General features: G+C 40.8%; 1 protein-coding gene across 5 annotated transcripts in view; it reads right to left on the bottom strand.

The window, feature by feature from the left end:
- Positions 1–5,945: 5,945 nt before the first annotated feature.
- The window catches only part of LOC103176310 (regulation of nuclear pre-mRNA domain-containing protein 1B), a 37,489-nt gene continuing 16,153 nt past the window's right edge, over positions 5,946–27,281 (bottom strand). The window contains exon 7 of one of the 5 annotated variants that reach the window (XM_042331761.1): positions 5,946–6,687. In XM_042331761.1, coding sequence (XP_042187695.1) covers positions 6,553–6,687 — 135 coding nt within the window. In that variant the 3' untranslated portion in view covers positions 5,946–6,552. Of the gene's footprint in view, positions 6,688–10,178; positions 11,141–18,442; positions 18,611–21,998; positions 22,689–26,738; positions 27,157–27,281 lie in introns of those variants that run through there. The other 4 variants (XM_042331760.1, XM_042331764.1, XM_042331763.1 and 1 more) reach the window with 4 other exon arrangements.

Below are 27,281 nucleotides of genomic sequence, written 5' to 3'. Positions count from 1 at the left end.
ACAAATGGCAATCTAAGTTACACAAAAATTAACACAGACACACCTCTATATCATAGATCTTGGACTGCTTTTAGTTTCCCGCACTAAAAAAGTGACCAAAATCCAGGCCATTAAGTCCTCACCAATGTTACTTCCTGCTTTGTATAGCACAGCATAGAGGAAATGATGTTGGCAATGGCCTGGAAGGAAACTTCTTTTAAACATGGGAACACACTTCATCAACATGGCATCAACAGTGAAAATGTCAGCTACACCTTGTTATAGATTATTATTTTAATCTGTAGGTTGGATCTTTATGGAAACAAACCACCATGTTATAATTGGGTTCCAATGTATATAGGTTAGGTATATAGGATGTAGGCAAAAGATTACTGGAATGAACCAGTTATGAAACCCAACCTGTCTTAACAAAGTTTCTCCTTGACCAATTGTAACCCTATTTTGTTCTTCACTGCAGCCCTAATTTTGAAGGCAGTTTTCTAATGTGCTTTTTAAAGAACGAGTTTTGAAATTAAGGGTGAAAATTTACACCTTCAAAATTCTGCCCATGTTAAAAATTAAGACTAAGAATTTCAGGCCTCAGGTATAACAATGTATTATTATGTTTAGGAATTTTTCTGTTGCCAGCTCTTGCCATTGGTAGATGGAGATAAAAAGAAAGAGAACCACGTACAAATATACAAGTTTTTAAGGTAACAGTACAAGTAGATAAGGCCATGAAAATGTAACGATAATTTAGATTTTACATATAGGGTATTGAATATAATAGCAAGGAGGTAAAATGTACACGATATTGGGCAGGCTTCAATTGGAGTACTGTCTATGTGTAGTTGCAGGCACCACATTAAAGACAAGACATCACAGTAGAGATTTACTGAGCTGATACCAGGGATGAAGGTTTTGTTAGAATTAGAGGTTAATGTACTCCATCAGAGGAATTAAAAATGATGAATAGTTTTGAAGGGTAAGTAGAGAGAGACTATTTCCGAAGACTGGAATCTATTAAAAAGAGGGGATACGTTGAGGATTATCAGACGAGTGTCTGGCACATGTGGAAACCCATCACCATGCTTGAAAAGCACTCTGAGACGCCGTCCGGCGTGGAGGGAGCTATATAAATCCAAGTTGTCGTCGTTGTTGAAAGCATCCAAACTAAACTGAGAATTCTATGCATTCTACCTACACAGGGAAACTCCAGAGAGAGATTGCCGTTGTTGGAATGGACAGCACACTCTCTCCCTGGAGGAACGCAACCTCCTCACCTAAAATATTAGGCGCAGGTTGGCAAGAGCCAAGACCTGGGGACCCCAGAGTGTGCTTTGGGGTAAATCTAACCCGCTAAAACCGCATAGCTTGCCATTGACATCACTGCTTGGCAAGCTTTCCTGCTGCTCGTCCAGCTAGGACCACCTGACCTGTAAGGGTTTTGGCTGCAGGGTTAACAGGAGCCGAGTGGGAGGATTGCCTGCCTCCAGTGACTGGTCTGCCATTCCAGGTCCTGCCGATGAGCCAGGCTGGCTGTGCTATCATCAGCAGTGTCCTGGAATACTGCGGACCTGCCTGGTTCAGCCTGCCACAGTGGGCTGGCTCGATTCCGACATGCCATTGCTAAATATGTTACCTTGAAGCCAGTTCAGCTCCAAGGAGACCTCGCTTAACGCCCCTCCCTCAACCTACCCACCGCCAAGGAGGATAGTCACTAGTTGGTCATTCGACATCCCTCGTCCACGGCTTTGCCACTTCCCGGCTGGACTATTCGAATGCCTTCCTCGCTGGTTTCCCCAGCTCTACCATACACAAAATCCAATTAATTAAAAACTCCGCCACCCAGATACACCCCGCAAGAAACTCTGTACCCCTATCACACCAGTCCTTGCCAGGCTCCACTGGCTCCCAATCCCTGAATCGACTTCAAGATCTTCTTGCTTGTTTTCAAACCACTTCATTCCCTCGAACCGCCCTACTTACCTGACCTGCTTACCCCCAACTCCACCAACCACTTCATCCATTCAGCTGGCTCCGGACTCCTGTCTGTCCATCATCTACCCCACCCCGTTCCACCATCGGTGGCCATGTCTTCAGCCACTATACCCCGAAACTCTGGAACTCTGTCCCTCAATTCCTCCGCATTGTCCCCTCAACCCCCAACTTCAAATCCTGCCTAAAAACCTTCCTTTTTGATCATGCTTATGATCATCTCCACCTTCCCCCTACCTTTGGCTCGTTGTCAGACACCACCACTGTAAAGTGCTCTAGGATGCTACCCCACATGAAGGGCCCTATATAAATGCAAGTTGTGTTGTTGACAAGGGATTGAGCCCTCACTAGGTGAATGGTAGGTTTGAGCCCTCATTAGGTGGATCAGGATAAAATTTGAGTATTTCTAAATATACTTTGTTTTATCCCTGACTTCTAATTAATGGTCTACCAGTCTGAAAAGCACTGGATGCTACCTTCTTCAATCACAAGTTAGCAGGAATCATTTTTGAATGCAAAATGCAGTGTTTCCAAGTTTAGTCAAGGGATATTGGCCCAATTTGCTCAATCTGAATTAGGGTACTATCCCATATATATGTTATTTTCATATAAAGCTAAGCAGGACCATAGAAATGAGAAACATCCTCACTCTCATGCATCTCTGACCCACAAGATGCATTGCCCACTCTAAGGGCCAGAGTTAGCAGGTTCCCAGAAATATCTGAAAGAAGGGAGAACATTTTCAAAAGATATATAACGGGAAACACCTTAAAAAAAATTATCCACCAGTCTGAAAAGCACTGCAGTTAGCTACAACCTAATATCACCCAGAAAGCAGCAAATCTGATGGAGAAATTTGTGCAGCTTGTGTAACCTTTGTACCCACTGCCATTTTTGTATACACAGAAGTCCTGTAGCTCAGTGGTTGGAGCACTTGCCTCGCAAGCGAGAGACCTGGATTCTATACCCAGCAGGGTGAAATGTTGGGCAAGTTTCCTTACTCCACACGTCTCTGTTTACCTAGCAGTAAGTAGGAACCTGGATGTTAGTCGATTGGTGGATCGCTTTTCTGGGGATAATAATCCCTAAAAAAAAACTCAATCCATGACTGTCTGTGGGTTACTGCTGTGAGCAATTGGCTGCCGTGCTTTGCACACAAATATAGTCAATTCGCTTAACAGTATATTCTGTGAAGCTCTTTGTGACATCAAGAAGACGTGAAAAGCGCTATATCAAATGCAAGGATTATTATTATTACACCTAAGCAATACAAACAGTAATAAAATCCAAAAGGTTTTTCGCATCCTCTTGGGCCTGTTTTTACGATAGACATGCACATGTGCTGCGTACCTTGGTTCTGTACCCTTTCATTGATTGATTGATTCATTCATTGATTCATTCATCAATTATCACATCCCTCACTCAAGTACAGCTATATCCTCAAAGCTTTATATTTCATACCACTGATGGGCGAACTGTCAATCATTCTGCTCCCTGAAACTCCATGCTGGAGTTTCTCTGGCTTACTGCCTCCTTCCCCAGTTTCAAGGCTTGGCTCAAAACTTGCTTCTTTAACTGTGGTTTTCAGTCATCTTTCCCCTCCCAACCCTCTTTAGCTCCCACCCCTGGCTCAAATGGTCAGCCAGCTGCAAAAGGCACTTTGAGACATCTCCTTGATGTGAAAGACACTATATGAATGTAAATTGTACTCTTTTTCCTACTCTGTTCAGTGATCCATCGACTTTGTAAAATGCTTCAAGAAGATGTTATCCTTTGAGAAAGGAGCTATTTAGAAGTGAAAGTTTTTTTACTTATCAAAGTAGTGTCATCGTATCCCATATGATGACGCTACCTCTCAGTTTCTTCTGCATGTCACTCTAGGGGGAAATATAACGATACATATATATATATATAGTCTTGCCTTGCTCTACCTCTGGGTCATCCCAATAGCTTAACACCTCACTGTGCAGACCTTGCTCTCCACTCAACAAACACCAGTCTGCTTCATGAATCCCACCAGTTCCTGCATATTTCCCCTTCTATGATTTGAAATGTTTGGATTTTGATAGGCAACGGGAAATCCTACAAACAATCCAGTAGTTGTAGGTGAAGATTACTACATTCTAGTAGGTGAAGATTTCAATTTTAATAACTACTACAGTGTATTACAGGAGCATTATTTTTGAACTTTGTCCGAAAGAAACACCCCTCATCAATTAATTTATTTTAATGAAAAGAAAATTGGGAACATCCTGTTGGCCTCCACGCTGCTTATGCAGGCTGAGCTGTTCATCCACGTACAATTATTTGAAAGCACCAATTTTCTTCCCCACTCCCCCATCCCCCAACTTCCCCTCTCCCATCTCGCACATGTAAAACACACACACACTTAATACAAAATATTACACTGGCTACATGGCCTTTATTTAAAATAAATCAACAGAAGCATTTACATTTGGTCCTGCTTCTTTAGGAGGGAGAACACAAACCAGAGTAGAAACAACTAGGAAACAAACACTAACTTGCTGATACAGTTTTTCGAAAATTACAGAATAACCGTTTGCTGCATTTTTCCAGGTAAACAATCCTCCAGATCAATTGGTTGTTTTCCTCATTGCTGTTTGCAGAACTTTGCTGACATGAATGGCTACTGCTTTGTTAACAAAAACATTACACTTACAGTAATCACTATAAAGCGCGATGAGACATTTTGTCATGTCACTGTAAAAAATAATATTCTTTCTTATCTGTTATATATAGAAACTACAGCAATAAGCGGTATCGTCTGTCACTATTCCCTTTCTTCTTCCTCAATTTTCTGCCCTTCTTTCCTAAAGGCGTTTAAATCTGTCCTACAGGTGGCGGTCTCTCATGCTGTCACTGGTGTGAACCGTGACAGTGAGCATCAACAATAACAACAAATTACATTTGTATAGCGCCTTTCACGTCGGGAGGACATCCCAAGACGCTGGTATCAGTGAGTATCAAACTGTTAGATCATGTTAGATCACAGCCACACCCAGTCTTGTTCTCACACACATGCATCTTCCAGCAGGGGTCACTGGATAGTGCACAAGAATGACACGCATTGCCAATTTTCGCTTTCTTAACCAAGAGTGCTGAAGCTAATTGTGGAGTTCCAAGTGATATCAGTTAACTCAGCACAGACCAGGTTTCAAACCTGGGGCTGGTATGTATGGCCAAGAAATGTAACCGGCAGTGCTTCCACTCACCTCGAATATGGAACAACGATGTCATATTGTTCAGTTGCTGCTTCTTCCACTCATTTGAAATTGCAGAACTTATCACAAGATCGTGATCTTCTCGTTGCTCTCCTCCAAGATTCCTCTTGCTTCTCAGGCAGTGAGGTCTACTTTTTTACGAAGTATTCTTTGAATAAAAAACGATTGTTTGACATGATGGGATAAGGGATAAAATCACAAAAGTCATGTATGATAATAATAATCCTTGCATTTGATATAGCGCCTCATCACGTCTTCGAGATGTCTCAAAGCGCTTCACAGAATATACTGTAAAGTGAATTGACTGTATATTTTGTGAGTGAAATGCAGCAGACAATTGCACGATTTGTGGTGGTGTGAGAAAAACAGTTCACAGCCAAAGTATTCCAGGCAAAAGGAATAGAGTTATGATAAAGGCTCAGTTTCAATTTTTTAGTTAGATAGTGTTAAAGATGTTGATTAGCATCAGGTTTTGATTGTGAATGGACTATCGCAGAGCAAGGCCCAGGTCCATTTTGGAAATATCAAATACCATCCTGCTTCAATATTACTAAACAGTGCATCAACGTTACAATACCCGAATCAGGGACTAAATAAATTGGGGTCAGAAAAAAGAAACATTTAAAAAGTAATGTTAACATACATTAAATGATCAAATTATGCCCTGTATCTGGTTGCTTATTTACTGTGCTAGAACGTTTTAATTATAGATAATACATGTTCTTATAGCAATAAAATCCTTTATTGAAACTTGTTTATGCAGTTTACAGTTTATTCAGAAATATTGTAGGGGCGTTACCAGTGAAAAAAGGCTTCTAAATTGTGTGCTATCTTTCCAATGGTTTGAACATTACAAACACTGCAACAATATGCAGTACATATAATCGTTTCCAGTAACAATGAAATTTAGTGCACGATTATTATACATAATTATTCCTGCCCATTGAGAAAGTAGTGCATGTAGGAATATGCAGCCTTATGCAGCCGGCGATGTAAGGTAATAAGGGATGATAAAGGTTGCACAAACTATGTACTGTTAGAATTATCAGTAACATCATCATCCAAAATCACAGGATTGTCTGTCTTCACAATGTAGTTGAGTAGAAAATGTACTTTGTAGTCCTGAAGTGGGGCCACAGATTTCTGTATTTCAAGATTATGTTCATGCCAATCTCTTCCCAGGCCGCTTCCATCCTAAGTGCTGGAACAAAGCGAGCTGCTGGTTTCTATTGGATGTAGATTTTACTACTGTACTTCCAATAATCCCACAGGTAGTTGCGTGATTTTTCTTGCTCACTTCCTGGCTGCTGTGGCACTGGAAATATCCTCAGTTTCAGCTCCTTTGCATGGCTGACAACTCTGTATAGTGAAGGGCTTTTGGCGGTAGATCTAGCACACCATCACTTCCTCCTACAGTGTTGTTCTGTGGCACAGCCTCTTCAAACTCAGCACACATCCACAAACTTTCCTTTAACAATTGAAATGTGGAAGAAACAAGGATTATTCTGCTGTCTAATCTTGACCCAATCTTAATTCTTTGTTGTTTCTATAGCAGGTGCTGATAGCTTCACAAATGAACTTGGTTACATTTTCCAGAGTCTGAGCTGCTGGATAGATTTTCATCGCAGGGGTCCATCTCGGCAGCGTAAATGTTTAGAGCACAGTATCTTGAACATTTTTAAAAAAATAACCTTCCCAGTCTTTTGCAGGGTCAAATATATACCTAGGCCCAAACCACTTCAAACAACATCACTAAATTGCTTTGATTATTATTAGTATTTCCCACGTATTATAAATGCACTAGGATTTGGTAGAACAACTCCACCTTAAACTATAGCTTTATTAAAACACTAGAAGATGTGTGTCTTGGTTTTTCTTAGCACCCTTTCTCTCTTCGGTCACCTTGTGTGGTAGACATCCCATTATCAATACCTTGCAACCCACACGGTAAAATAACCTCACCTTAGAAACGTTTAAAACACAATATTTGCAAAGTGGGTTTAATTGCAATATCAGATTGAGACATTCATATTTTGGACCTCAGTGACTCATGAGTCTTAAATTGATCACAATGCTATTCAGCTAACGTGGGCTACTGGTTCTGTTAGTAAGTGGCTCAAAACAGCATCCTTTTTGGGGCTTGGAATGTTCAGTTGGCACTGAAATATTTTTCTTTTGCTAAATGAATCAGGGAGAGCACTTTTTAATTCCTCCTCTAGACTTCCCTTCTCCTTTAGCTCTGTAATCTATATCAGTGCATGCCTGTTAAGTGTATAGTTGTAAAAATGTGGTACCCTGTGCAATAAAGCTCAATTTTTAAATAATCTCAAGACTTTCATTTTTATTTATTCTCCAAAAATAACATTCTTTCAGCCTACCCCAACCCTATATACTTCTTGCAGGTTTTGTCGGCTGAGTATCTGTTTTGGTTGAAAGTCTGAGTGGAGGGGAATCCTGCTTTCAGGTCACTGTGAATTCCACTGTACGTCCAGCTATTGAAGGAAAATGAACACCACTGCAGGATTCTCCTCTAATTTTCTATCCTCCAAGGGATAGATCTCTGCAGTAGTACATGCTTATCTCTACTCAAGAGCTGTGGAGGAGTGGGGAAAGGATCTGAATCAGCACATCTCCAAGATGGTACACACACTGAGATTTCTTTGATTAGGCCTTTCCCCACCGGCACACTTGTTTTCAGATGCACTGGCAGCTCTGTTACTTCACCCGAGTCGCAATTTTTAATGTTTATCAGCCATCACAGCTAAGCACGATTCTATTCTCATCTAACATTCAAACTCTTGCACTTCTTTACATTGTGGTGGGAATCAGAAAAGGGATCCTACCTTCCCTGAGGTTCACTGCAGACTATTACATTGCTACATAGCATTGATCAGATATTTCATTTTATTTGAGGATCGGGATTGTGAAATAAAGCGAGATAACAACATGTATTAATAAAACATTTAAAAAAAACATGAGGGACAACAGCTTTAATAACCAATATTGCATTGATTTATGTATAAGTCGGTTTGGTTTCAGTTATGTGTGTACCCAGGATACGCTTGGCTCATATTTATACATTTCTAGTTGAAATACACAATTTTCACTTGAAAAGATTAACTTTACCTTTAGGAATCGAATCAGGTGCTTATTCATTACAATGGGTCTGTTTAATAACTCCGTGACTAGTCTGTGTAAACGTTTTGACATTTAAAGCACTTTAAATTACCTTATCAATAGATAACACTTTTCTAAATAAACTACTTTTCAATCTGCAGCACAACTACATATTTTTCCCTTCAAGTCAATGCCCTCTATGAATATACATATTCCATATTGGATATACATTTTGGGAATGTCCTGCATAAACTATACTGTTTTTATTTAAAAATTTTATTCACAGAATACCATAAATTAAATTATCTGTTGTTCTACTATTCCATACATGTTATACACTGCAGAACACTTGAAGTGTATGGGAATCCATCAGTAAAGAAAGTCCAATAAAATTGAGAGACAAGATGGAGGAACACTGAACCCAAGCAGATTACCATCCAACAGTTGCACCTAAAAGTTTCTTTGTCCCGTAACAGGACGTTTGAATGTTAACAGCGATATTATCCTTCAAGTTTTTTTTGTGTTTATTGTCCTCATCTCTGATTGGGATTTCTTCACTTCGATATTCCTTGAATGGAAAGTATAGACATATTTTGTCTATGCTTCTACTGGAAATAGATCTCATCGGAAAAGTCTTAAGAATTTGAATTCATAATGCATCTACATTTTTAAACCTGCAAAAGAAATTCAGTTTACCAAAATTTACAACATAATTTTTTTTACAGTAATGAAAGAGAGGTTTGTTACAGAATTTTGCTAGATTGGAAAGATTGCAATCTACTAAATATGTACAGATATCTTTTAGATCAATAATTACATTAGATTATTGAAAGAGACCAATGGTGTTAACACAAGGGAGCAATTGTTCTGTCGTGAATACTTTCAACCGAAAGTACTTTAAGATTCCATAGAGTGCAAAATATATTCTTGTGTTTTCTTTCAACGTTAAAATTGAACCAACAAGGCCAACAAATATGGTATTGAAACTTCATGACAATGCTGCTCCTAGGAGTCAGAATATTTTGTTTAAACTTCAGTAAATTGTGCTCAGAAAAAAAAACGGAACTTCATTCTATTTCTTTAACTACCTGAATAGGGAGTGAAAAAAAATGAAAACTTCAAACAACATACTTGCTGTGTGATCTCGCAAACTGCTGCTTCTATTTTCTATAAAAGCCAGTTGTGATACAGTGTTCACAGTCCAGAGGTGTATGGCTATTCTCAAATTCAACATGTAGTCATATAATGCTTGCATTTGATATAGCGCCTTATTACGTCTTTGAGACGTCTCAAAGCACTTCACAAATATAGTGTAAAGTGAATTGACTGTATATTTTGAGGGCGAAATGTAGCATCCATCCAAACAAAGTAAGTAGCACCAGACGCTGAGTCAGCTGCAACACGTATAGAGTGGGGGATTTTTTTTAGGAACATGGGAAAATATAAACAGGAAGAAGCCTTTCGGCCCCTTATGCCTGTTCCACCAGCTGATTAAATCTTGGCAAATTTTTATTCCCAATGCCCTGCCTTTTCCACATACCTCTATATAAAGTTCAACATACATTTGGAGTCCTGTAGCTCAGTGGTTAGAGCACTCGCTTTGCAAGCGAGAGACCCGAGTTCAATTCCAAACAGGGCGAAACCTTGGGCAAGTTTCCTTACTCCACACAGAGCCTAATAATAATCCCTCCAAAAAACAAAACAATAATAAATTGGTAGTTTTCATCCATGACTGTTTGTGGGACATTGCTGTGCACAATTGGCTGCCGCGTTCGCCCACAAATATACAGTCAATTCACTTTACAGTGTGTTCTGTGAAGTGCTTTGGGACGTCCTCCCGACGTGAAAAGCGCTATATCAAATGCAAGGATTATTATTATTATTATTTCACAGTGAGCGAAACATGTCCAATTCAAGTGTGCATCTACAGTTGTTGCTCTGAAAGAAATACATTCTTAAAACTTGATCAGCACAGTTACTGTATTTGTTTCAGAGTTCAGCGATTGTACCAGAATCCCAAAGTGATTTTGTGCACTTGTTTGGGTATTAGTAAGAATGCTGATTGTTTGACAAGTAACCATTGATTGATCGATTCCTTCCCTTTCCTTCCTTTCCTTCCCTTTCCTTCCTTTCCTTCCTTACCTTTTCTTCCTTCCATCCCTTCCTTCCTTCAATATCTCTTATACCTCTTCACAGTTAGATCTGCTGTGGTTTCCAAGAAATGCAAAGTTGGGAGGGCTGCTACTGTAATAGGACAGAGCCAGTCATACAGCACTCAGTTATGTACTATGCCAACCAGGCTGCCTACTGAACCAAGTATAACACAAATCTTTCCAACTAACAAAACACTATGCCTTTCACAAGACACTTAAGTCATTACGTTACATGCCTTGACGTTCATTGACTCATTGAATGACCGGTTGCATACACTGTTTATCCATCAACTGCCTCATTCTGCAAACAGTAGATCGCTTTTTCGTTCATCTTTATTTTGATCATATCTACTCTAAGGACTGTGATCTTATGGATATAGAAAAATAGTACTGCAGCAATTATAGGTCTGATCTGTCTTAAAACAAGGGAAATATGGAGCTCTGAAAATTGTGCAATCTTTCTGTCCTTTTCAAAAGTTATTTAAGAAGAGTGATGCAGTATCAATCGGTGGAGAACAGATCGCCTGCAGAGGGCAATGGTGCTAGTCCCCCCGTCACATTTGGAAGCTGGGAAAGATCAGGCAAGCTTTGGATGTGGGACTTCAGCTCTTTTCGCACTTGTGTGACCTTGGCTAGTTTCCGCTTGTACTCCTGTGGGGAACAGAAACGTTGCACACAGTGATTTACTATGCCCCAAATATCTTTTTTTAATGTAACATTTTATACTCTTCATAACCAGCTTCATCAACTTTCAGATCTGTCTCAACAATGTGCCTCAGCTTCAGCCTCAAAGCAAAGCTCTTTCTTCCTGAATCAGCGTGACTCTTCATTTAACACAACAGTTGTCCTTGAAGCTCCACTGGGAAAACCTGCCCTATTTTGTGCTAAAGAACATTAAATTATGAATTGATTTATGCTACGGGCTTATCGAATAGCCTAAATTCATTTGATTTATGATTTTTACAGCCATCAGACAGTTGAGATTGTCATCCCTTTAGTTGGAATAAACTTGAAATTTGGGTCTCAGAAATGGAAGGGAGCAGACTAGTCCTTCCTTACACATAGTCCCTAAAACTTGTACTTTTCCTATCAACTTTTAAACAATGAGTTTGAAAGATAGCAAACTGAGCTTTGAAAGAGACACACCTGTGAGAAAGAGTGTCTGTAAACAAACAAAGGCAAGTTTTTTCTCCAAATACAAAAAGATTGTCAAAGACTTTTTTTCATGGAGACAGTGGCCCTTTAAACCATGCAACAGGATCACAACAGTGCCAGTCAAAAACAAATCTATAATTACATCAAAATAGAAAAGTACAACATGGAATAATATCACGAGGCTGACTGGCAGATACAAGTCAGTATACACTGTATACTGTACAAGACTAAACTGTATTACAAATATACCAGGAACAGATGAAAAGCTGCCAGAATGAACAGACAACGAACATCATCAAAAATTAAAGAGCAGATCTCACCATGAATTTGTTTCAAACATTAAAATATTTTTTGCATTAATGTTTACTTTGGTAATTTAAAAAGAATGTTTTCCTCTGGTTTAAATGATTAGAGCTTATAGTTATGAGGGACTGGATCAATAACCAATGATGAACAACATAAGCGAGCCAACTTCAAATTCATGGAGAAATAAAAAAAATTACATTTGTATAGCGTCTTTCACGTCGGGAGGACGTCCGAAGGTGCTGGACAATTAATGTTTCGGACCCGAGCTGGGAGTTGGGATCAGGGAGGGTGAAAGGCAGGAGGTGAAGGAGGGTGACCAAAGACATGGTCGAAGAGGAGGTTCTTGAGACCGGTCTTGAAAGAGGCAATTAAGGGGGCGAGGCAGAAGGACTGTGGGATGGAATTCCAGAGGGTGAGGGCAGAGTGGCAGAAGGTCCACCTGCCAATGGTGGGGCAGGAGAGGTGGAGTACATGAGGCTGGTCGGTGCCTGCTGAGCAGAGGGGGCGGGCAGGTTGGTAGGGGGTTAGCAGGTCGCAGAGGTAGGGGGAGCAAGGCCATGGCGGGCTTTGAAAGTGAGGACCAAGTTACCTTTATGTAAGGGTGGCCTCTGAATAATGGTTTGTTGACTGGGTCTGAATTTTTTATTAAAAATTCTGCAGGCCGGCATGTAGATTCCTGCTAGACTCTTAGCGCATTTACCAACACTGCCTCACCAGTGAGGTGATAAGTTGTGGGCTGCTCAGTACAGCATTCGTAAATGTGCTATGAGTCCAGTGGGAGTCTACATTCAGGCCTGCGAAAATTGGTAAGGCATTACCAGTAAGTACACTTAAATTCATTTAGAACTGGCCCCTGAAAAGGGTGTCTGCACATTTACAGGAAAAAAGGCTTAAAGAGTGCCCACTGGTTGCACTAGACAGGTCGTTGCTGAATAGAGATGGTTTATTATGGAAAATTGATCAGGACTGTTCCAGGGTGTCTGTTGGCAGCTGGTGGTTGCTGAACAGAGGTGGTTGCTTTAACAGGTTTCATTGTAATTCTGTTCCTTGTTATCTGCTGTTTAAGCTAAAATATTCTTATACACAAAAATAAGTCAAAAGAGAAAAACAAGAGGACGGCAATTATATTTTGGAGTCCTGTAAAGCTCACTGGTTAGAGCAACTCGTCTTGCAAGCGCTGGGCAAGTTTTCTTACTCCTCACGCCTCTGTTTACCTAGCAGTAAGTAGGAACCCAGTTGTTAGTCATTTGGCGGATCACTTTTCTGGGGGTAATAATTCCTTAAAATTTTTTTAAAAAATAACAAATTGGTCACTTCAATACATGACTGTTTGTCGGACACTACTGTGTGCAATTGGCTGCCGTGTTTCGCCCACAAAATATACAGTCAATTCACTTTACAGTATATTCTGCAAAGCAGTTTAAGAAGTCTCTAAGACGTGGTAGGTGCTATAACAAATGCAAGGATTATTATTATATTATCTTCAAATTATTGTTTTTAAAAAGGGTACCAATGGTGAGACTCTATCTTTAATAGTCTTCTACAGTACTATGAGGTTAACAGTTAAACCTAGTCATTGCACTTCATATATATTTTATACATAATATATGAACTGTATATACAAAATCAATCAGATAACAGACAATTTTAAACTTGCCAGGTTAATACTGTATGAAACCATGGATTTACATATGGGCAACTTGGGTCAAATTTGATTGCCAAACATTTCAATACTTATAAACATTTAACAGGCTTAACTTAATGTCACACTTTGCTTGCTCATTCTGTTTACAGTACACAACCACAATCAAAAGGATAATCCTTGCATTTGATATAGCGCTTTTCACACCTTCGAGACATCTCAAAGCGCTTCACAAACTATACTGTAAATTGAATTGAATGCATGACTGTACCTGGCATCTTGTTCAACCCTCAACTGTCCTTTCTCTCCCATATCCATGCCATGAACTGATCTGCCTTCCCCCACCTCCGCAACATTGCCCGACTCCGCCACTGCCTCACCCCTCAGGCCGCCGATTCCCTCATACACGCATTTGTCACCTCAAGGCTTGACTACGGAAACTCCCTCCTTTTCGGTCTCCCCAACTCGTCTCTACAAGCTGCAGATCATCCAGAACTCTGCAGCTTGTATCTTCTCCTGCACCATGACCCATCACCCCCTACCCTTGCCCGGCTCCATTGGCTTCCCATCCCTCAGAGGAAAGAATTCAAAATCCTTGTCCTCACTTTCAAGCCCCTCCGTGGCCTTGCCCCCTCCTACACCTCTGACCTGTCCACTCCCTCCGTTCAGCAGGCTCTGGCCTGCTAGAGATCTCCCAACCGACCCTCTCTACCATCGGTGGCTTGGCTTTCAGCCTCTCTACCCCTACTCTTTGGAACTCCATCTCACAATCTCTTTGCCTTGCTCCCTCTTTTGCCTCCTTCAAGGCACGACTCAAGATCCTCCTTTTTGACCATGCCTTCAGCCACCCTCATGCCCCTCCGCCCACCCTCATCCCAACCCTGCCCCCATGCTCGGTTCCTGATACCTGACTGTTCAGCACCTTGGGACGTCCTCTCGGCATGAAATGCACTTTACAAATGTAATTTTATTGTTGTATATTTGTGGGCGAAACGAGGCAGCCAATTGCACAGCAGTGTCACACAAACAGTCATGGATTGAATGACCAAATTATATATCATACATTCCTAAAATTAGCTTCTATTGCTGGACTGAGCACCACCGTTTTCAAAAAACTCATTAGTAAAAGCCATCTCATAACAACATTTCCCTATATTCAAAGTCATTAGCCATCTTTCACCTTTTGCTCATCTCTGTGCTCCCTCTCAGTGTTTTGTTTGACCCTCAACTCTCTAAGCTTTTCATCTTAAAGGGCAATTAATCCAGGTCCCAACAACTCTCTTTTAAGCCTTTCATCTAGGTTCTGACCAAGATTGCTTTTTTCATTTCCACAAAGTTACCCAGTTCATCCATAACAGCAATAAATTGCATTTATATAGTGCTCTTCACGTAAGTAGGATGTCTCAAGGACAGTAAAGGGCTTGCACCAGAGCTGGGAGTTTGTGTCAAGAGAGGTGGGGGCCAAGAGGGATGGGAGGTTGGTCAAAGAGGAAGGTCTTCAGTTGGGTCTTAGTAATAATAATCATGGCATTTGTAATAATAATTGTAATAATATCACGTCTTTGATACATCTCAAAGAGCTTTACAGGATATTCTGTAAATTGGATTGTGTATTTTGTGGGTGAAACGTGGCAGCCAATTGCACAGGTCTTGAAAGAGTCATGGGAGAGGGCGAGGTGCAAGGGCTCTGCGATAGGAGTTCCACAGGTAGGGCAGAAAGGCTGAAGCCCGACTGGCGATAGTGGAACGGGCAGGGCAAGGGATATGGAGCAGGCCAGTACCCACAGTGCGGAGGGAGCGGGCATTTTCTGACTGCTGTTCTGAGAATGCCTGTCAGATATCAAGTTCTGGAATTGCTTTGAGACATTTCGACAGTGTGTTAAGGCGCTACATCAAATGCAAGGATTATTTTTTTTATTATTATTAATGCCCTTTACCATGGCCTTGCAGCTCTACCTTTCACAAGCTCCAAATCATCCAAAATCTTGTAGCCCACATTGTCTTCCATCCTAGGCTCTGGGAGCCCATCACCCCCATCCTTTTTGGCTCCCCTGGCTTCTATTCCCTCAATGAACTTTAAAATTATTGTGCTTTCCTTCAAATGTCTATTTGGCCTGGCTCTACCCTACCTCTACACTCCCACTTCCTCACCCAGCCCCTCCAGTCTACCAACTCTGTCTTGCTTTATGACCCCTATCCATAACCTAGATAAGATTTCAGACACGTTATCTCACATTCTCTGGACATCTCGTTTCACTTTCTCTCTCTCCGCTTTTTACACCTTCAAAGCCCTCCATGGTCTTGCTCTCCCCACCTCTCCAACCTCTTAACCCATATCAGCTTGTCCGTTCCCTCTGCTCTGCGCTCACTGGCCTGCTTCAGATCTCCCACACTTCCCACCTCACCATTGGTGGTCAGACATTCAATATCTCTGCCCCCACACCCCGGAACTCTATTCTGCATTCCTCCAGCTCACCCCTTCTCTTGCCTCCTTCAACTTCCATCTAAAGGCCTTCCTCTTCAACCATTCCTTCCGCCACCCTCCCCTCCTGACCCCAACTCCCAGCTCAGGTGCATAAACTCCTGATTGTCCAGCACCCTGGAACTTCTTTCCGACATGAAGGGCACTATACAAGTGTCATCTGTTGTTGTCCAAAAGTCCATTGATTTTGCCATTTTGGCCTTCTCTCCTACCCCCACTCCTCAATCCTTCCAGCTCAGTCTTCCACTCTGTCCTTGTAACAGGCATCAAGACTTTTCTTGTGTGAAAGGCATTATATCAGAGCAAATTATTGCTATCACTTTGCGTATACCCAATTTTTACTAAATGCTTGCACATTAATTTTTATCATTTGCATTGCTCAGTTTGGCATTATTACCAAATTTGGACACCTTTGTCATAAAAATTATAAACATATCATCATTCCCAATTCTATTCCCTATAAAACACCACTTGCAACTGGCTAACAGTTATTTATCTCATCATGCACACCACACATCAGTTTTCTACCAACTAGCCATTTTCTAAACCAGAATAGTATACTGATATAATAATAATCCTCGCATTTGATATAGCACCTTATCACGTCTTTGAGACATCTCAAAGTGCTTCGCAGAATATACTGTAGTGAATTGACTGCATATTTTGTGGGCGAAAACGTGGCAGCCAATTGTGCACAGCAGTCGTCCCACAAATAATCGTGAATTGAAGTGACCAATTTATTATTATTGATTTTTTTTAAGGAATTATCACCCCCAGAAAAGTGATCCGCCAATCGACTAACAACCGGGTTCCTCTTACTGCTAGGTAAATAGAGGAATGTGGAGTAACATTTAGCCCTGCCGGGAATCGAACCCAAGTCTCTCACTTGCGAGATGAGAGCTCTAACCACTGAGTTACAGGATTCCACATAGATATCTATTCTTTGTATGCACTTCTGTTTCAATTATAGCAAAACTCTGGTAAAACGTATGAGATGCTGCATTTAACCTGAGGTCTAAGGCAATTTAAAAATTCTGGTCCATTTAGATACTAGAAAGTAACATGAGTAAAATTTCTGACCTTCACTGTTTCTAGATCACCAGAACACTTGAATCTTGGAGAGAACCCATGAAGTGCATGCCCAACTTTCCTTCATGTTTTCTCACACCCGCCCATCTAACATTGTCCTACTGATAATCTTTGGGCGAAGCCCATTTCTACTCATTGATGTTTTCTCCAGTAATAGGGAAAGGGATTGGAAAGGTTAACAGGCTGTGAATGGGAGGCACAAATTATATATGAAAAGTGAAGCAACAGGTTTTCTTGTTGGGCCTTATTAGCTGTGCTGAAGAGAGCTTGCTGCGAGACTGTGACTGCTGAGTCATCCTATCAGGGGCATAACCGATGGGTTATTCACTCTTAAGCTATGTTAGTGCTTCACGAGTTCCCCAACCGGCTGCTTTTAATAGGTTCCAGATAAATTGCACCATGAAAAAGTTGTGCATCAAACCAGTCTATAAAGCATGGAGAAAGCCTGATATTTGCAATCATGCAAAGGTCAATCCATCCCGATGCCTTTGTCTAAGAAGTTCTTGCGTCTAGGAACTACTATCACCTTGGCAATAAGCCCAGAATTATTTGTGTTCAAGATTGCTGGGTACAGCTGGAATCAAAAACAACAGCCTAAAGCATTTTACAAAGACAGACAGTGACCGGGAGGGGGGAAGAGGGAAGTGGTTGTAAGCATAGTTGTAAAGGTAGGTTTTTAGGATTTTCAAAAACAGTATGGGGAGGATGCGGCAGAGGGATTTGGGGAGGAAGTTCCAGAGAGTTACTTTAAAAAAAATCCTAGGGTTACTTTTTTTAAAAAATTCAAAGAGTTAATTTGGTCTTGTCGTTCGGGAGACTAGCAAGAAATGTTCCCAGAACATTTTTATTGCATGTCACACAGAGAGAGTAGCAACCGGAATTTTTGCAACAGCTTGACTAAGAGAAATATCTTAAACTTATTGGAACCTATCAAAAATGAAGTTTTACCCTATATAGAGGACTACCTAGGTACTTACAGGTAACCCAACTATGTAAATTTCTCCACATAATAACGTATCATCAAGGCGTGACTAATATAATAATAAAGCTTTTCCTGACATTTGAGTAGCTTAATTATTGTACCATTAGTATTTACAGCATTTTGTATTCAAAGCCAAGGTGGATAGGAACTTTTCTGAACTTTCTAGCAGTTTAAGGGGCAAGAGATTGACATCTAAACTCAAGGCTGTGAAATTGAACAGAGATATATAATGCAACATGAAATAAAATCAGCAACAATTATGAATTAAAGGAGACGGGAGAAAGAGATAATTCTGCTACATCTGTTTATTTTGTTAACTGCTGGGACTGCAATATCCAATTTAGAGGTAGAGAAATTGTTCACAAGAGTATTTTGCTGAATGTAGGATTTTCGACTGCTAAGATATATATACTTGGTTCAAGTAGATACATGGTCTATCCAGCTGGAGATCTTTCAACTTTGTTTCTGAAAACAAACATAATAACTATCTATTGCTTAGTTATATTTTAATCAAGGATTAAGAATATGCCATTCACCAACAACAAATTACATTTCTATTGCAGCCTTCACATTGGGAGGACATCCCAAGATGCTGAACAGTCAGGGATTTGGACTCGAGCAGGGGATTGGGATCAGGAAAGGTGGAGGACAGGGAGGGTAGGGGTAGGAGGGTAACCAAAGGTGAGGTCGACGAGGGTCTTGAGACATGCCTTAAGGAGGCCAATGGAGAGAAGCAAGGCTGAAGGCACGACCTCTGATGATGGGGTGGGCCAGGCAGGTGAAGTGGAGCTGAGTGGAGGGAGCGGATAAGTCGATATGGATACATGTGGTGGGGGGGGGTCATGATTTCACTTTGACTTTAGGAAGCATTAAGTTATTTTGAGGGAGTCAATGAACACAGGGAAGGTTCTGACAGACTGGAAGCAAATGAATGCTGCTCCTGTATTCACCACTACCATACAAAGGGTGACAGACATATTGGTTGAACCTCAGTAACTGGAAAATTATGGAATCAATAATTAGAAGCAAGCAAAACTGACAAACTTCAACTATGTTAAAATGGGATGGTGATAGTAATCAAGTGTGCTCCCCTTCTTGAGAATACACAAATGATCTAGATTTGCAGATTCAGTACAAGGTAGTTTGTATGTGGCTGACAATTTTGTGAAATTTTCCATTAGAGTAAATGGGAAGGCTGCTTTAGAAATGTAGCTTTAGTATAGCAGAGCTGCCTTTATTTGAAGGAATGCATTAGGTTCCCGATGAGTCCAGCATCTGGAAATGATGGTGCAAGAACTAGACCGACAACATTTATATGGCGTAGGATAACATTTTACGATAGCTTTTCAATGCCAGCAGTCCGAATACCAGGCAAGTGAGGGGAAAAGGGGGAGGTCACCATAGATGGGATCAGACATAGGTTTTAAAACAGGAAGGGGCAAAAGTACAGCACAGCTGCCTTTAGTTGAAGGAATGCATCAGGTTGTGGAGTCCTGTCACATATTGGTTAGAGCACACGCCTCACAAGCGAGGACTTGGGTTCATTTCTTGGACAGGGCGAAACGGTAGACAAGTTTCCTTACTCCACACACCTGTGTTTACCTAGCAGTAAGTAGGAACCCGGATATTAAGTCAATTGGTGGATCGCTTTTCCGCGGGTAATAATCCCTTCAAATTTTAAAAAAAATAGTGGTCACTCAATTCACGACTGTTTGTGGAACATTGCTTTGCCCAATTAGCTGCCTCATTGTGCCCACAAAATAGTCGGTTCACTTTACAATGAGATGTCTCAAAGACGTGATAAGGCACTATATCAAATGCAAGGATTATTATTATTAAGTTGGAAGTATAGGCTTGGCAATCGATGATGGTGTGGAGGCCACATATCACACCTAAATTAGCCAAGTAGAGGGCATGCACAGAGTAGTGCAGTAAAAGAAAAGGGATAGACAGATACTACGAGTTGAAGGGATTTATAAGTGAAGATGGGAATCTTAAAAGTTCATCTGTTGAGATAGTGGAATTTGGTGACAGACATGCAGTGTGGTCTGGGTCAGGATGTGATGGTGGATCTTTGCAATAGCTGGAGCTTACAGATGGTGAGGTAGGGAGATCAGCAAATAATGCATTAGGAAACAACTTGAATTTATATAGCACACTTCATGCAGGGTAGCATCTCAGAACACCTAGAAAGGAGATAACAAAGGCATGAATACGGATTTCAGTGGCATTTGGTGAGAGATGTTGCTGAGGTGAAAAAATGCAGTCTTGGTTTCGTGTTGACCAATGTGGCAATGTAGTATTGATGGTTTACATTTGTGCATTCCTTTTTACTTTTAATGTTTAGGACTGTGGGAATTTACCCAGTGTTCAGTTTTGCTACTCCTTAGACGTATATCATTTTATTTGCATAACTTGTCACCCTTAACTTCTCCTTTCAAAATAATCTTGCATTTGATATAGCACATTATTACATCGTTGATAGTGTCTCAAAGTGCTTCACAGGATTTAATGCCACGTATAGTGACTATTTTGTAGGTGAGCACTACAACCAATTTTCACACAGCAATGGTCAACAAACTGCCAAAGTAAACAACCAGTTATTTGGGGGATTGCTGTCCAAGACACAGGGAGAAATTCTGTACTCTTTTTGAAAAGTGCCATGCGTTCTTTAACACCACATGAAAAAGCAGCTGGGGCCTCATCTTAATGCCTCATCCAAAGGATGGCACCTCTGATTAATGAAGCAAACCTCCAGCACTGCATCAAAATGTCAGCCGAGATGATAGGAGCTCAATATCTAATGGGAATAATCGTAACTTATCTCGCCTCACATCAATATATCCTTTCATTCCATTATCATACATCTGAACCTATTTGCCATCCTCTCCATAGCTCTAATATCCTTTCTGAAATGTGGTACCCATAACTGCAAATAATATTCTGGCTGAAACCTAACCAGTGGCATACCCATTTATCATCACTTCCCTATTTCTTTTGCAGAATGGATCAATTTCAAGATTCTCACACTTGTGTACAAATCACTTCATGCCCTGGCACCTCTCTACCTCTCTGACTTGCTTACCCCCCAACCCACTACCCGCTGCTTGCGCTCCCTACTTTTTTCAAATTGTGCCATGCGATCTTTAACATCCATCAGTGAATGCAAACGGGACTGTTAATGTCTCATCTGAAGTTTGGGAACATAGTGGCTGAAAGCATGGCTGCCGACGGTGGAGATGACAGGGAAATGCAGTAGGCCAGAGTCAATTAAGCGATGGAGGCTGATAGTGGATCGGTAGCAGATTGGAGAGGTAGGGTGGTGTCAAGGCATGAAGCGATTAATATGCAAGTGTGAGCATTTTTAAATCGATCTGTTCTGCAATAGGGAGTCAGTGGAGCCTAGCAAGGACTGGGGTGATGGGAGTATGGAGTTTGGCACGGGTGAGGATATGGGCAGAAGAATTTTTAATTAATTGGATTTCATGAACGGGGGAGCTGGGGAGACTTTCATGAAATGTACCTCTTACCAAAGTTTGCCACAGTGGGTGAAAAGGCACGTAACAACTCCTATAACGACAGTGTGCTAAATTACCTCATCACAAAATCCCACATTAATAGAACTGAACACAATTGCAATCCCTTGGTTGAAAATCAAACATGTTTGCTACAGCTGCCATGTAGAGACTCGTTTTGCGATATGGAATTATAAATTATATACAATTTTACTGATTACTGTGCAGTTTTCACACAATCACATGCCACAGGAATTCATCGGAACAGTTACAAGGATCAGCTGTTTTCTTGCTTTGCGACATAATAGGGGGAACACATGGGAGTTATAAGCACAACCAGCATTCAAAGAAATGGGCCAGTATGTTCAGCTCTTATGATACAAAGTAATTTTTTTAATCATACAAAGAAATTACACAAAACTACCATCAGTCACTTGCAAAACCTCAGGTTCACTCATTTGGGTACAAGCGTTGAAAGAGACCTACAAGTTGACTTGTTGCTTACCATGTCAAGTGTGAGGAAGCAAAAAAAAAACAGGACAAACATAAATGTTAGTCTACATTGCCAAATTAGTTGAGTTGAATTCCCTAGAAGTCATGCTTAAGGTGTATGTGGTCTGGTCAGTCCATGCCTGGTGTTCTATGTATAATTGGAGTCACCATGGCACAGAAAGACTATAGGCAGCGCAACAGTGCACAACAAAGGATAAATCAGATTAGATGAGGTACAAGGAATAATTAATTAATTCATTAATTCATTCATTAATTGTCACCCTTTAACGTGAAATATCCCAGTGGGGCCTCAGAGATATGTAAAATGATAAATGGGCTTTATGAAGTAAAACCAGAACAATACTTTCAGATACATGGAGCCAGGCAAATGAATGGGCATAGGTTCAATGTATTTATTTACCAAGGGTACTTGATGGCTGGAATGGGTTTCCAATGGGATGTTAAAGGCAAGATTTGCGACATTGCCTGGCCTTGTGAGAAACAGCTTTGTGTTGTAAGACGATGGGGTGGGTTTTCTGGAACATGAAATCAAACGAGCTGAAGCATCTTCTTCATCATCAACTCATGATCAGATTGTCAACAGTTTACAATATCAAAAATGTCCCTAACAGGACAGGCAGGAGTTGTAATTCTAAAAGGATTTGAATTTTATGCACTCTCCAGCATAGATACAATCAACTGAATGATAGATGGAGGAAAAAAGGTCTACATCATAATCTGAAGCTATCCTAGTTACCCCACTCGGGACCAGCAGAAAAGATTATTAAATGAAGGTGTTCACTATAGAGAGTAGGGTTTGGCCGTCAAAGAGGCATATCTCCCTGCCGACCTTCCGGATTGCCATAGGATGCTTAAAATTGCAGGGTTCGATATAATGAGGTTTGACTGTAACAGAAAAGCCTCAAAAAACACAAAATAGGACATAATTCTCTCAAAATGTAAAATATGTGCAACTAACAGATTTTTGGCATGAATAGCATGGGTTTACAAGACATCCAATGGGAGAATGCCAGCAATATTTTTTAATTCATGTAAATCTATTCTGAACATTAACACAGATTTAAAGCAATTTTGGCAGAAAATAATGGCATTTTGTTTCCTTGTGTATGTAATTATAACCAGCTATTCTGCAGTTTAATCTCCCATGTCATTGCCAATAACAAGTGTGTTGTAAAGGCTTTAAAAGTATAGATTGCCTTGACAGTGACCCTGATGTTGGGCACTCTTAATTACAATGAAAATAGGGATTCTAAGGCAAAGGGACATAAAAATGATCATTTGAAAATAGTGTTAGAAATCCATATATATTGTAATAAGGGATTGCCTGAAATAAAATCTGATTAACCGACAGGTATCTACATTCATGGGCATGCAAGAGTGAGAAGGAAATGGGAGGAGACAATCTGGCAAGATTCCAATCCAGAGATCCCGAGTAGGAAAATGCACTTAAGGTAACAGCTGGCTAAGGACAATGTGCTTTATTCTCCTGCCCTCCTCCTCCTCTCCAACCCTGGGTCAAATGGTTCACTGGCACTTCAGATATAAAGGTCCAGATTCATATACAGTGGAAGCCACTTAAGCCGGACACTAGGGCTGCCTGTTTTGTCCAGCTTAAGTTCTCTTCCTACCCAGCAGTGGCGGCACCGCCTCTCTCCAACTGCACCTCCTCGTAAAAATTCACCACCTGAAGAGGAATGGGAAAACTAGCTGCACAACATAATTGACTGTTTGCCTCTGCTACTTTTAAAAGAAAAATGGTATTTTTCTATACCGTATGTAAATAATCACAGCATTTAACACAGCAACTAACACACCGTCAAAATATCTGAAAGCGCTTCAAAGGATTTACTGTAACATGAAATTACTATTTTGTTGCCAGTTTAAATACCTCACGCTCGAAAATTAAATGACTCCCATCAAGTCTAAAGCAATTAAATTTAGTTTAAAACAGAGTTCAAATATGTCCAAATATGAGTTCAGGACTTCTACTAAGCTGCTCCAATAGTATGCCAATGCTATGGATTTATATCTTGTGACTGGCTAAAACCATTTCAATTGAATTTACTTAGGATCCAGGAATGAAATTTGTTGAGAGAGGCCCTACCAATTGCAAAACCAATTGTCCTTTGGATCCATAAGTTTTGAAATCACACTATATGGAGAACTATTGCTTTACAACCCACCTTATTCACACATTCAGCGCCTCTTTCCTCAATCTCTCCAATGCCCTCCCTCCTTGCTGTCTCCTTAGCTCCACCACCTATAAAATCTAACTGAATCAGAACTCCACCGATATCCTCACTTACACCAAACTCTGCACCCTCATCATCCTAGACCTTGCCAATGATCATCAGAACGGGTGGATTTCAAGATCCTCACATTTACATATCAATTCACACTTTTACACCTTCCTACCTCTGCAATCTATTTACACCCATTCCACTATCTAGCTGTTTCACTCAAGTGGTTCAGGCCTTCTACACATCCCTCACCCCTCTGCTCCATCATCGACAGCTGGGCTTTCAGCCACAATACAATATTATATTTGTATAGAACCGTTCATGTAGGGAGGATGTCCCGAGGCACTGGACAGCTAGGGATTTGGACCGAGGGTGGGTGGAGAGTTGGGATCAGGGAGGGTGTCCAAATGCGCAGTCAAAGAGGGTCTTGACCCGTGCCTTGAAGGAGGCAAGGGAGGGAGCAAGGCGAAGGGAATGTGGGATGGAGTTCCAAAGGGTAGGGGCAGGTCCACAATGGCCTGAAACTGGAACTCTGCCTCAATCATTCCACCTTGCCCATGTTCAGACTCTCCTCTTTGACTATGCCTATGGTCACCTCCCCTTTCTACTCCCCCCACCCCGGGGTTGAGCTCCATCAATGTTAAAACACTCAAATGCTACTTCACATGAGGGGCACTGTGTAATGCAAGTTGTTGTTGTTGATAGGCTTAATTGCCTTGTCTCATTCCACAAATTATACCCTTACCTGATGAGAAAATTCGAAATAGGTTTGGCCAACAGCTGCACTTTTTCCTTATAGACAGATTGGGTTAAAATTGGCAAAGCTGAAGCACATCACATTCACTAAAGTGTACAAGCAGAGATATTCATGTATCATACAGCCATTTTGTAAATGGACAGGCAGAGCTCAATTGAAACTGTCCAATTTTTCTGCATACACAAAAACACACTTAGCATCTGTCCTCCCCACTACACCCCAAACTTATTGTTATTTAGTACCTAAGCAGCCAGCAGCATACCCAACGTATTACTATTCATGCTTGAACCACATATTGAATATTGGGAGACTATTCAGCCTAAAGTATCAAAACCAATCCACTGTCATCAACCGATGTTTACTTTTCAGCAGGGCTCACTAATCACAAGCAGGAACCCGGTTTGATTTTTTTCGTCCTTAGGTCCACAACTTATTTCATATTGGGTAATGTCTTGAGTGCTTTATAATATCTTGATACCCTTCTCACAGCATGTACAAACTATAGTTCTACTAATTGTAAAGGTGTTTATTATTTTAATAGAGAACTTTCTCTACAATTGCCAATTGCCTTTCCATAGCATTCCCTTGCTTTCTCTCACTGGGCACAAAAGGGAACATTATTCAATCCCAGTTCCGGCAATACACCCTATGATTGTACCAAGCAGATTATGAAGTGGACACTGGGACACAAAGACTACAGGTGAAGTTGGAAGATATATCATAATTAATTCCATCATACAGAATATATTAACCTTCAGCAGTTGCCGCCCACCTTTATAGTCAGTAAACAAATAAGTTTTTCTTTTTTGAATTTTTCTTCATTTATGGCCACGCCATGGCTTGTTACCTAATGGAACTTTGCGCGGACTTGCCTGGACTGGTCCGGGTGTTTGGCAAGCTATTTCCTGACACTCCAAGAAGTCGATCTCGATCAACTGGTTGATCACAATCGACTGTTTGGAGACCCCTGACCTACAGTATTCTTTTTTAAAAAATCCAACTGAAATTATTTAAAATAATAATCCTTGCATTTGATATAGCCTTATCACATCTTCGAGACATCCAAGTATATTCCACAGAATATACTGCAAAGTGAATTGACTGTATATTTTTATGGGTGAAATGCAGCAGCCAATTGCGCACAGCAGTGTTCCACAAACAGTTGTGGATTGAAATGACCAATTTATTATTTTTTTTGAAGGAATTATTACCCCCCTTAAAACGATCCGCCAATCGACTGACAACCGGGTTCCTACTTACTGCTAGGTAAAGCGATGTGTGGAGTAAGGAAACTTGCCTAACATTTCACCTGCCGGGAATCGAGCCCAGGTCTCTTCGCTTGCAAGACGAGTGCTCTAACCACTGAGCAACAGAGTTTATAGTCATGATCAGTATGCAGCTGGGATGAATGAACATCATAAGACTACCATCCCATCTGTCTGAAATGGATTGAAACCTTGGTCTCTACAGGCAATAGGGGTGCAGGAGCAACAACAACTTGCACTTATATAGCACCCCTCATGCAGGGTAGCGTCCCAGAGCGCTTGAGTGGTGCTTCGACTGGTGTGGGTGTTGTCTAGTACAAAACACTAATATAAACTAAAACTTTCCAGAGTTTCAAGGTGGAATTCCAAGAACTGGGGTGGGGTAGGGTGAGGTGTGGGGGGGTGCAGAAAGCATGTGTTGAGAAAATAAAGTTATAAGTAAATATAAAGTAAGGTTAGATTTGTGATAAATTTAATGTCTAGTCTGTGCAGGCTAGTAAAAGTCTTTAGAAATTTTTTGGAAAGGGGCTTTTCCAATTGCAAAATCAATTGTTCTTTGGATCCAAAAGTTTAATTTGTTATAATAGGTTCTGTACTCAAGCTAACCTGGTACTCAAAAAGAGAACACAACACATTTTGTTACTTTGTGGTATATTTCTTTAATTGGAAGGCTGTCAATTGGTTGAAGACCAGCAATGCATGGTATATCCACACCCACCATCTGTAACAGAAGCTTATGAATAGTTAATAAAATCAACTACAATGGAGGGAGGGAAAAGAACCACAATCAAGAATAGGTACGTACTTACCCCAGCAACCCAGAGATCTGCTTAAATTATGGGATGC

This window comes from Callorhinchus milii, unplaced genomic scaffold, assembly GCF_018977255.1.
Source record: "Callorhinchus milii isolate IMCB2004 unplaced genomic scaffold, IMCB_Cmil_1.0 Scaffold2, whole genome shotgun sequence".
In the NCBI taxonomy this organism is placed as follows: domain Eukaryota; kingdom Metazoa; phylum Chordata; class Chondrichthyes; order Chimaeriformes; family Callorhinchidae; genus Callorhinchus; species Callorhinchus milii.
This window is presented reverse-complemented; position numbering and strand designations above follow the sequence as displayed.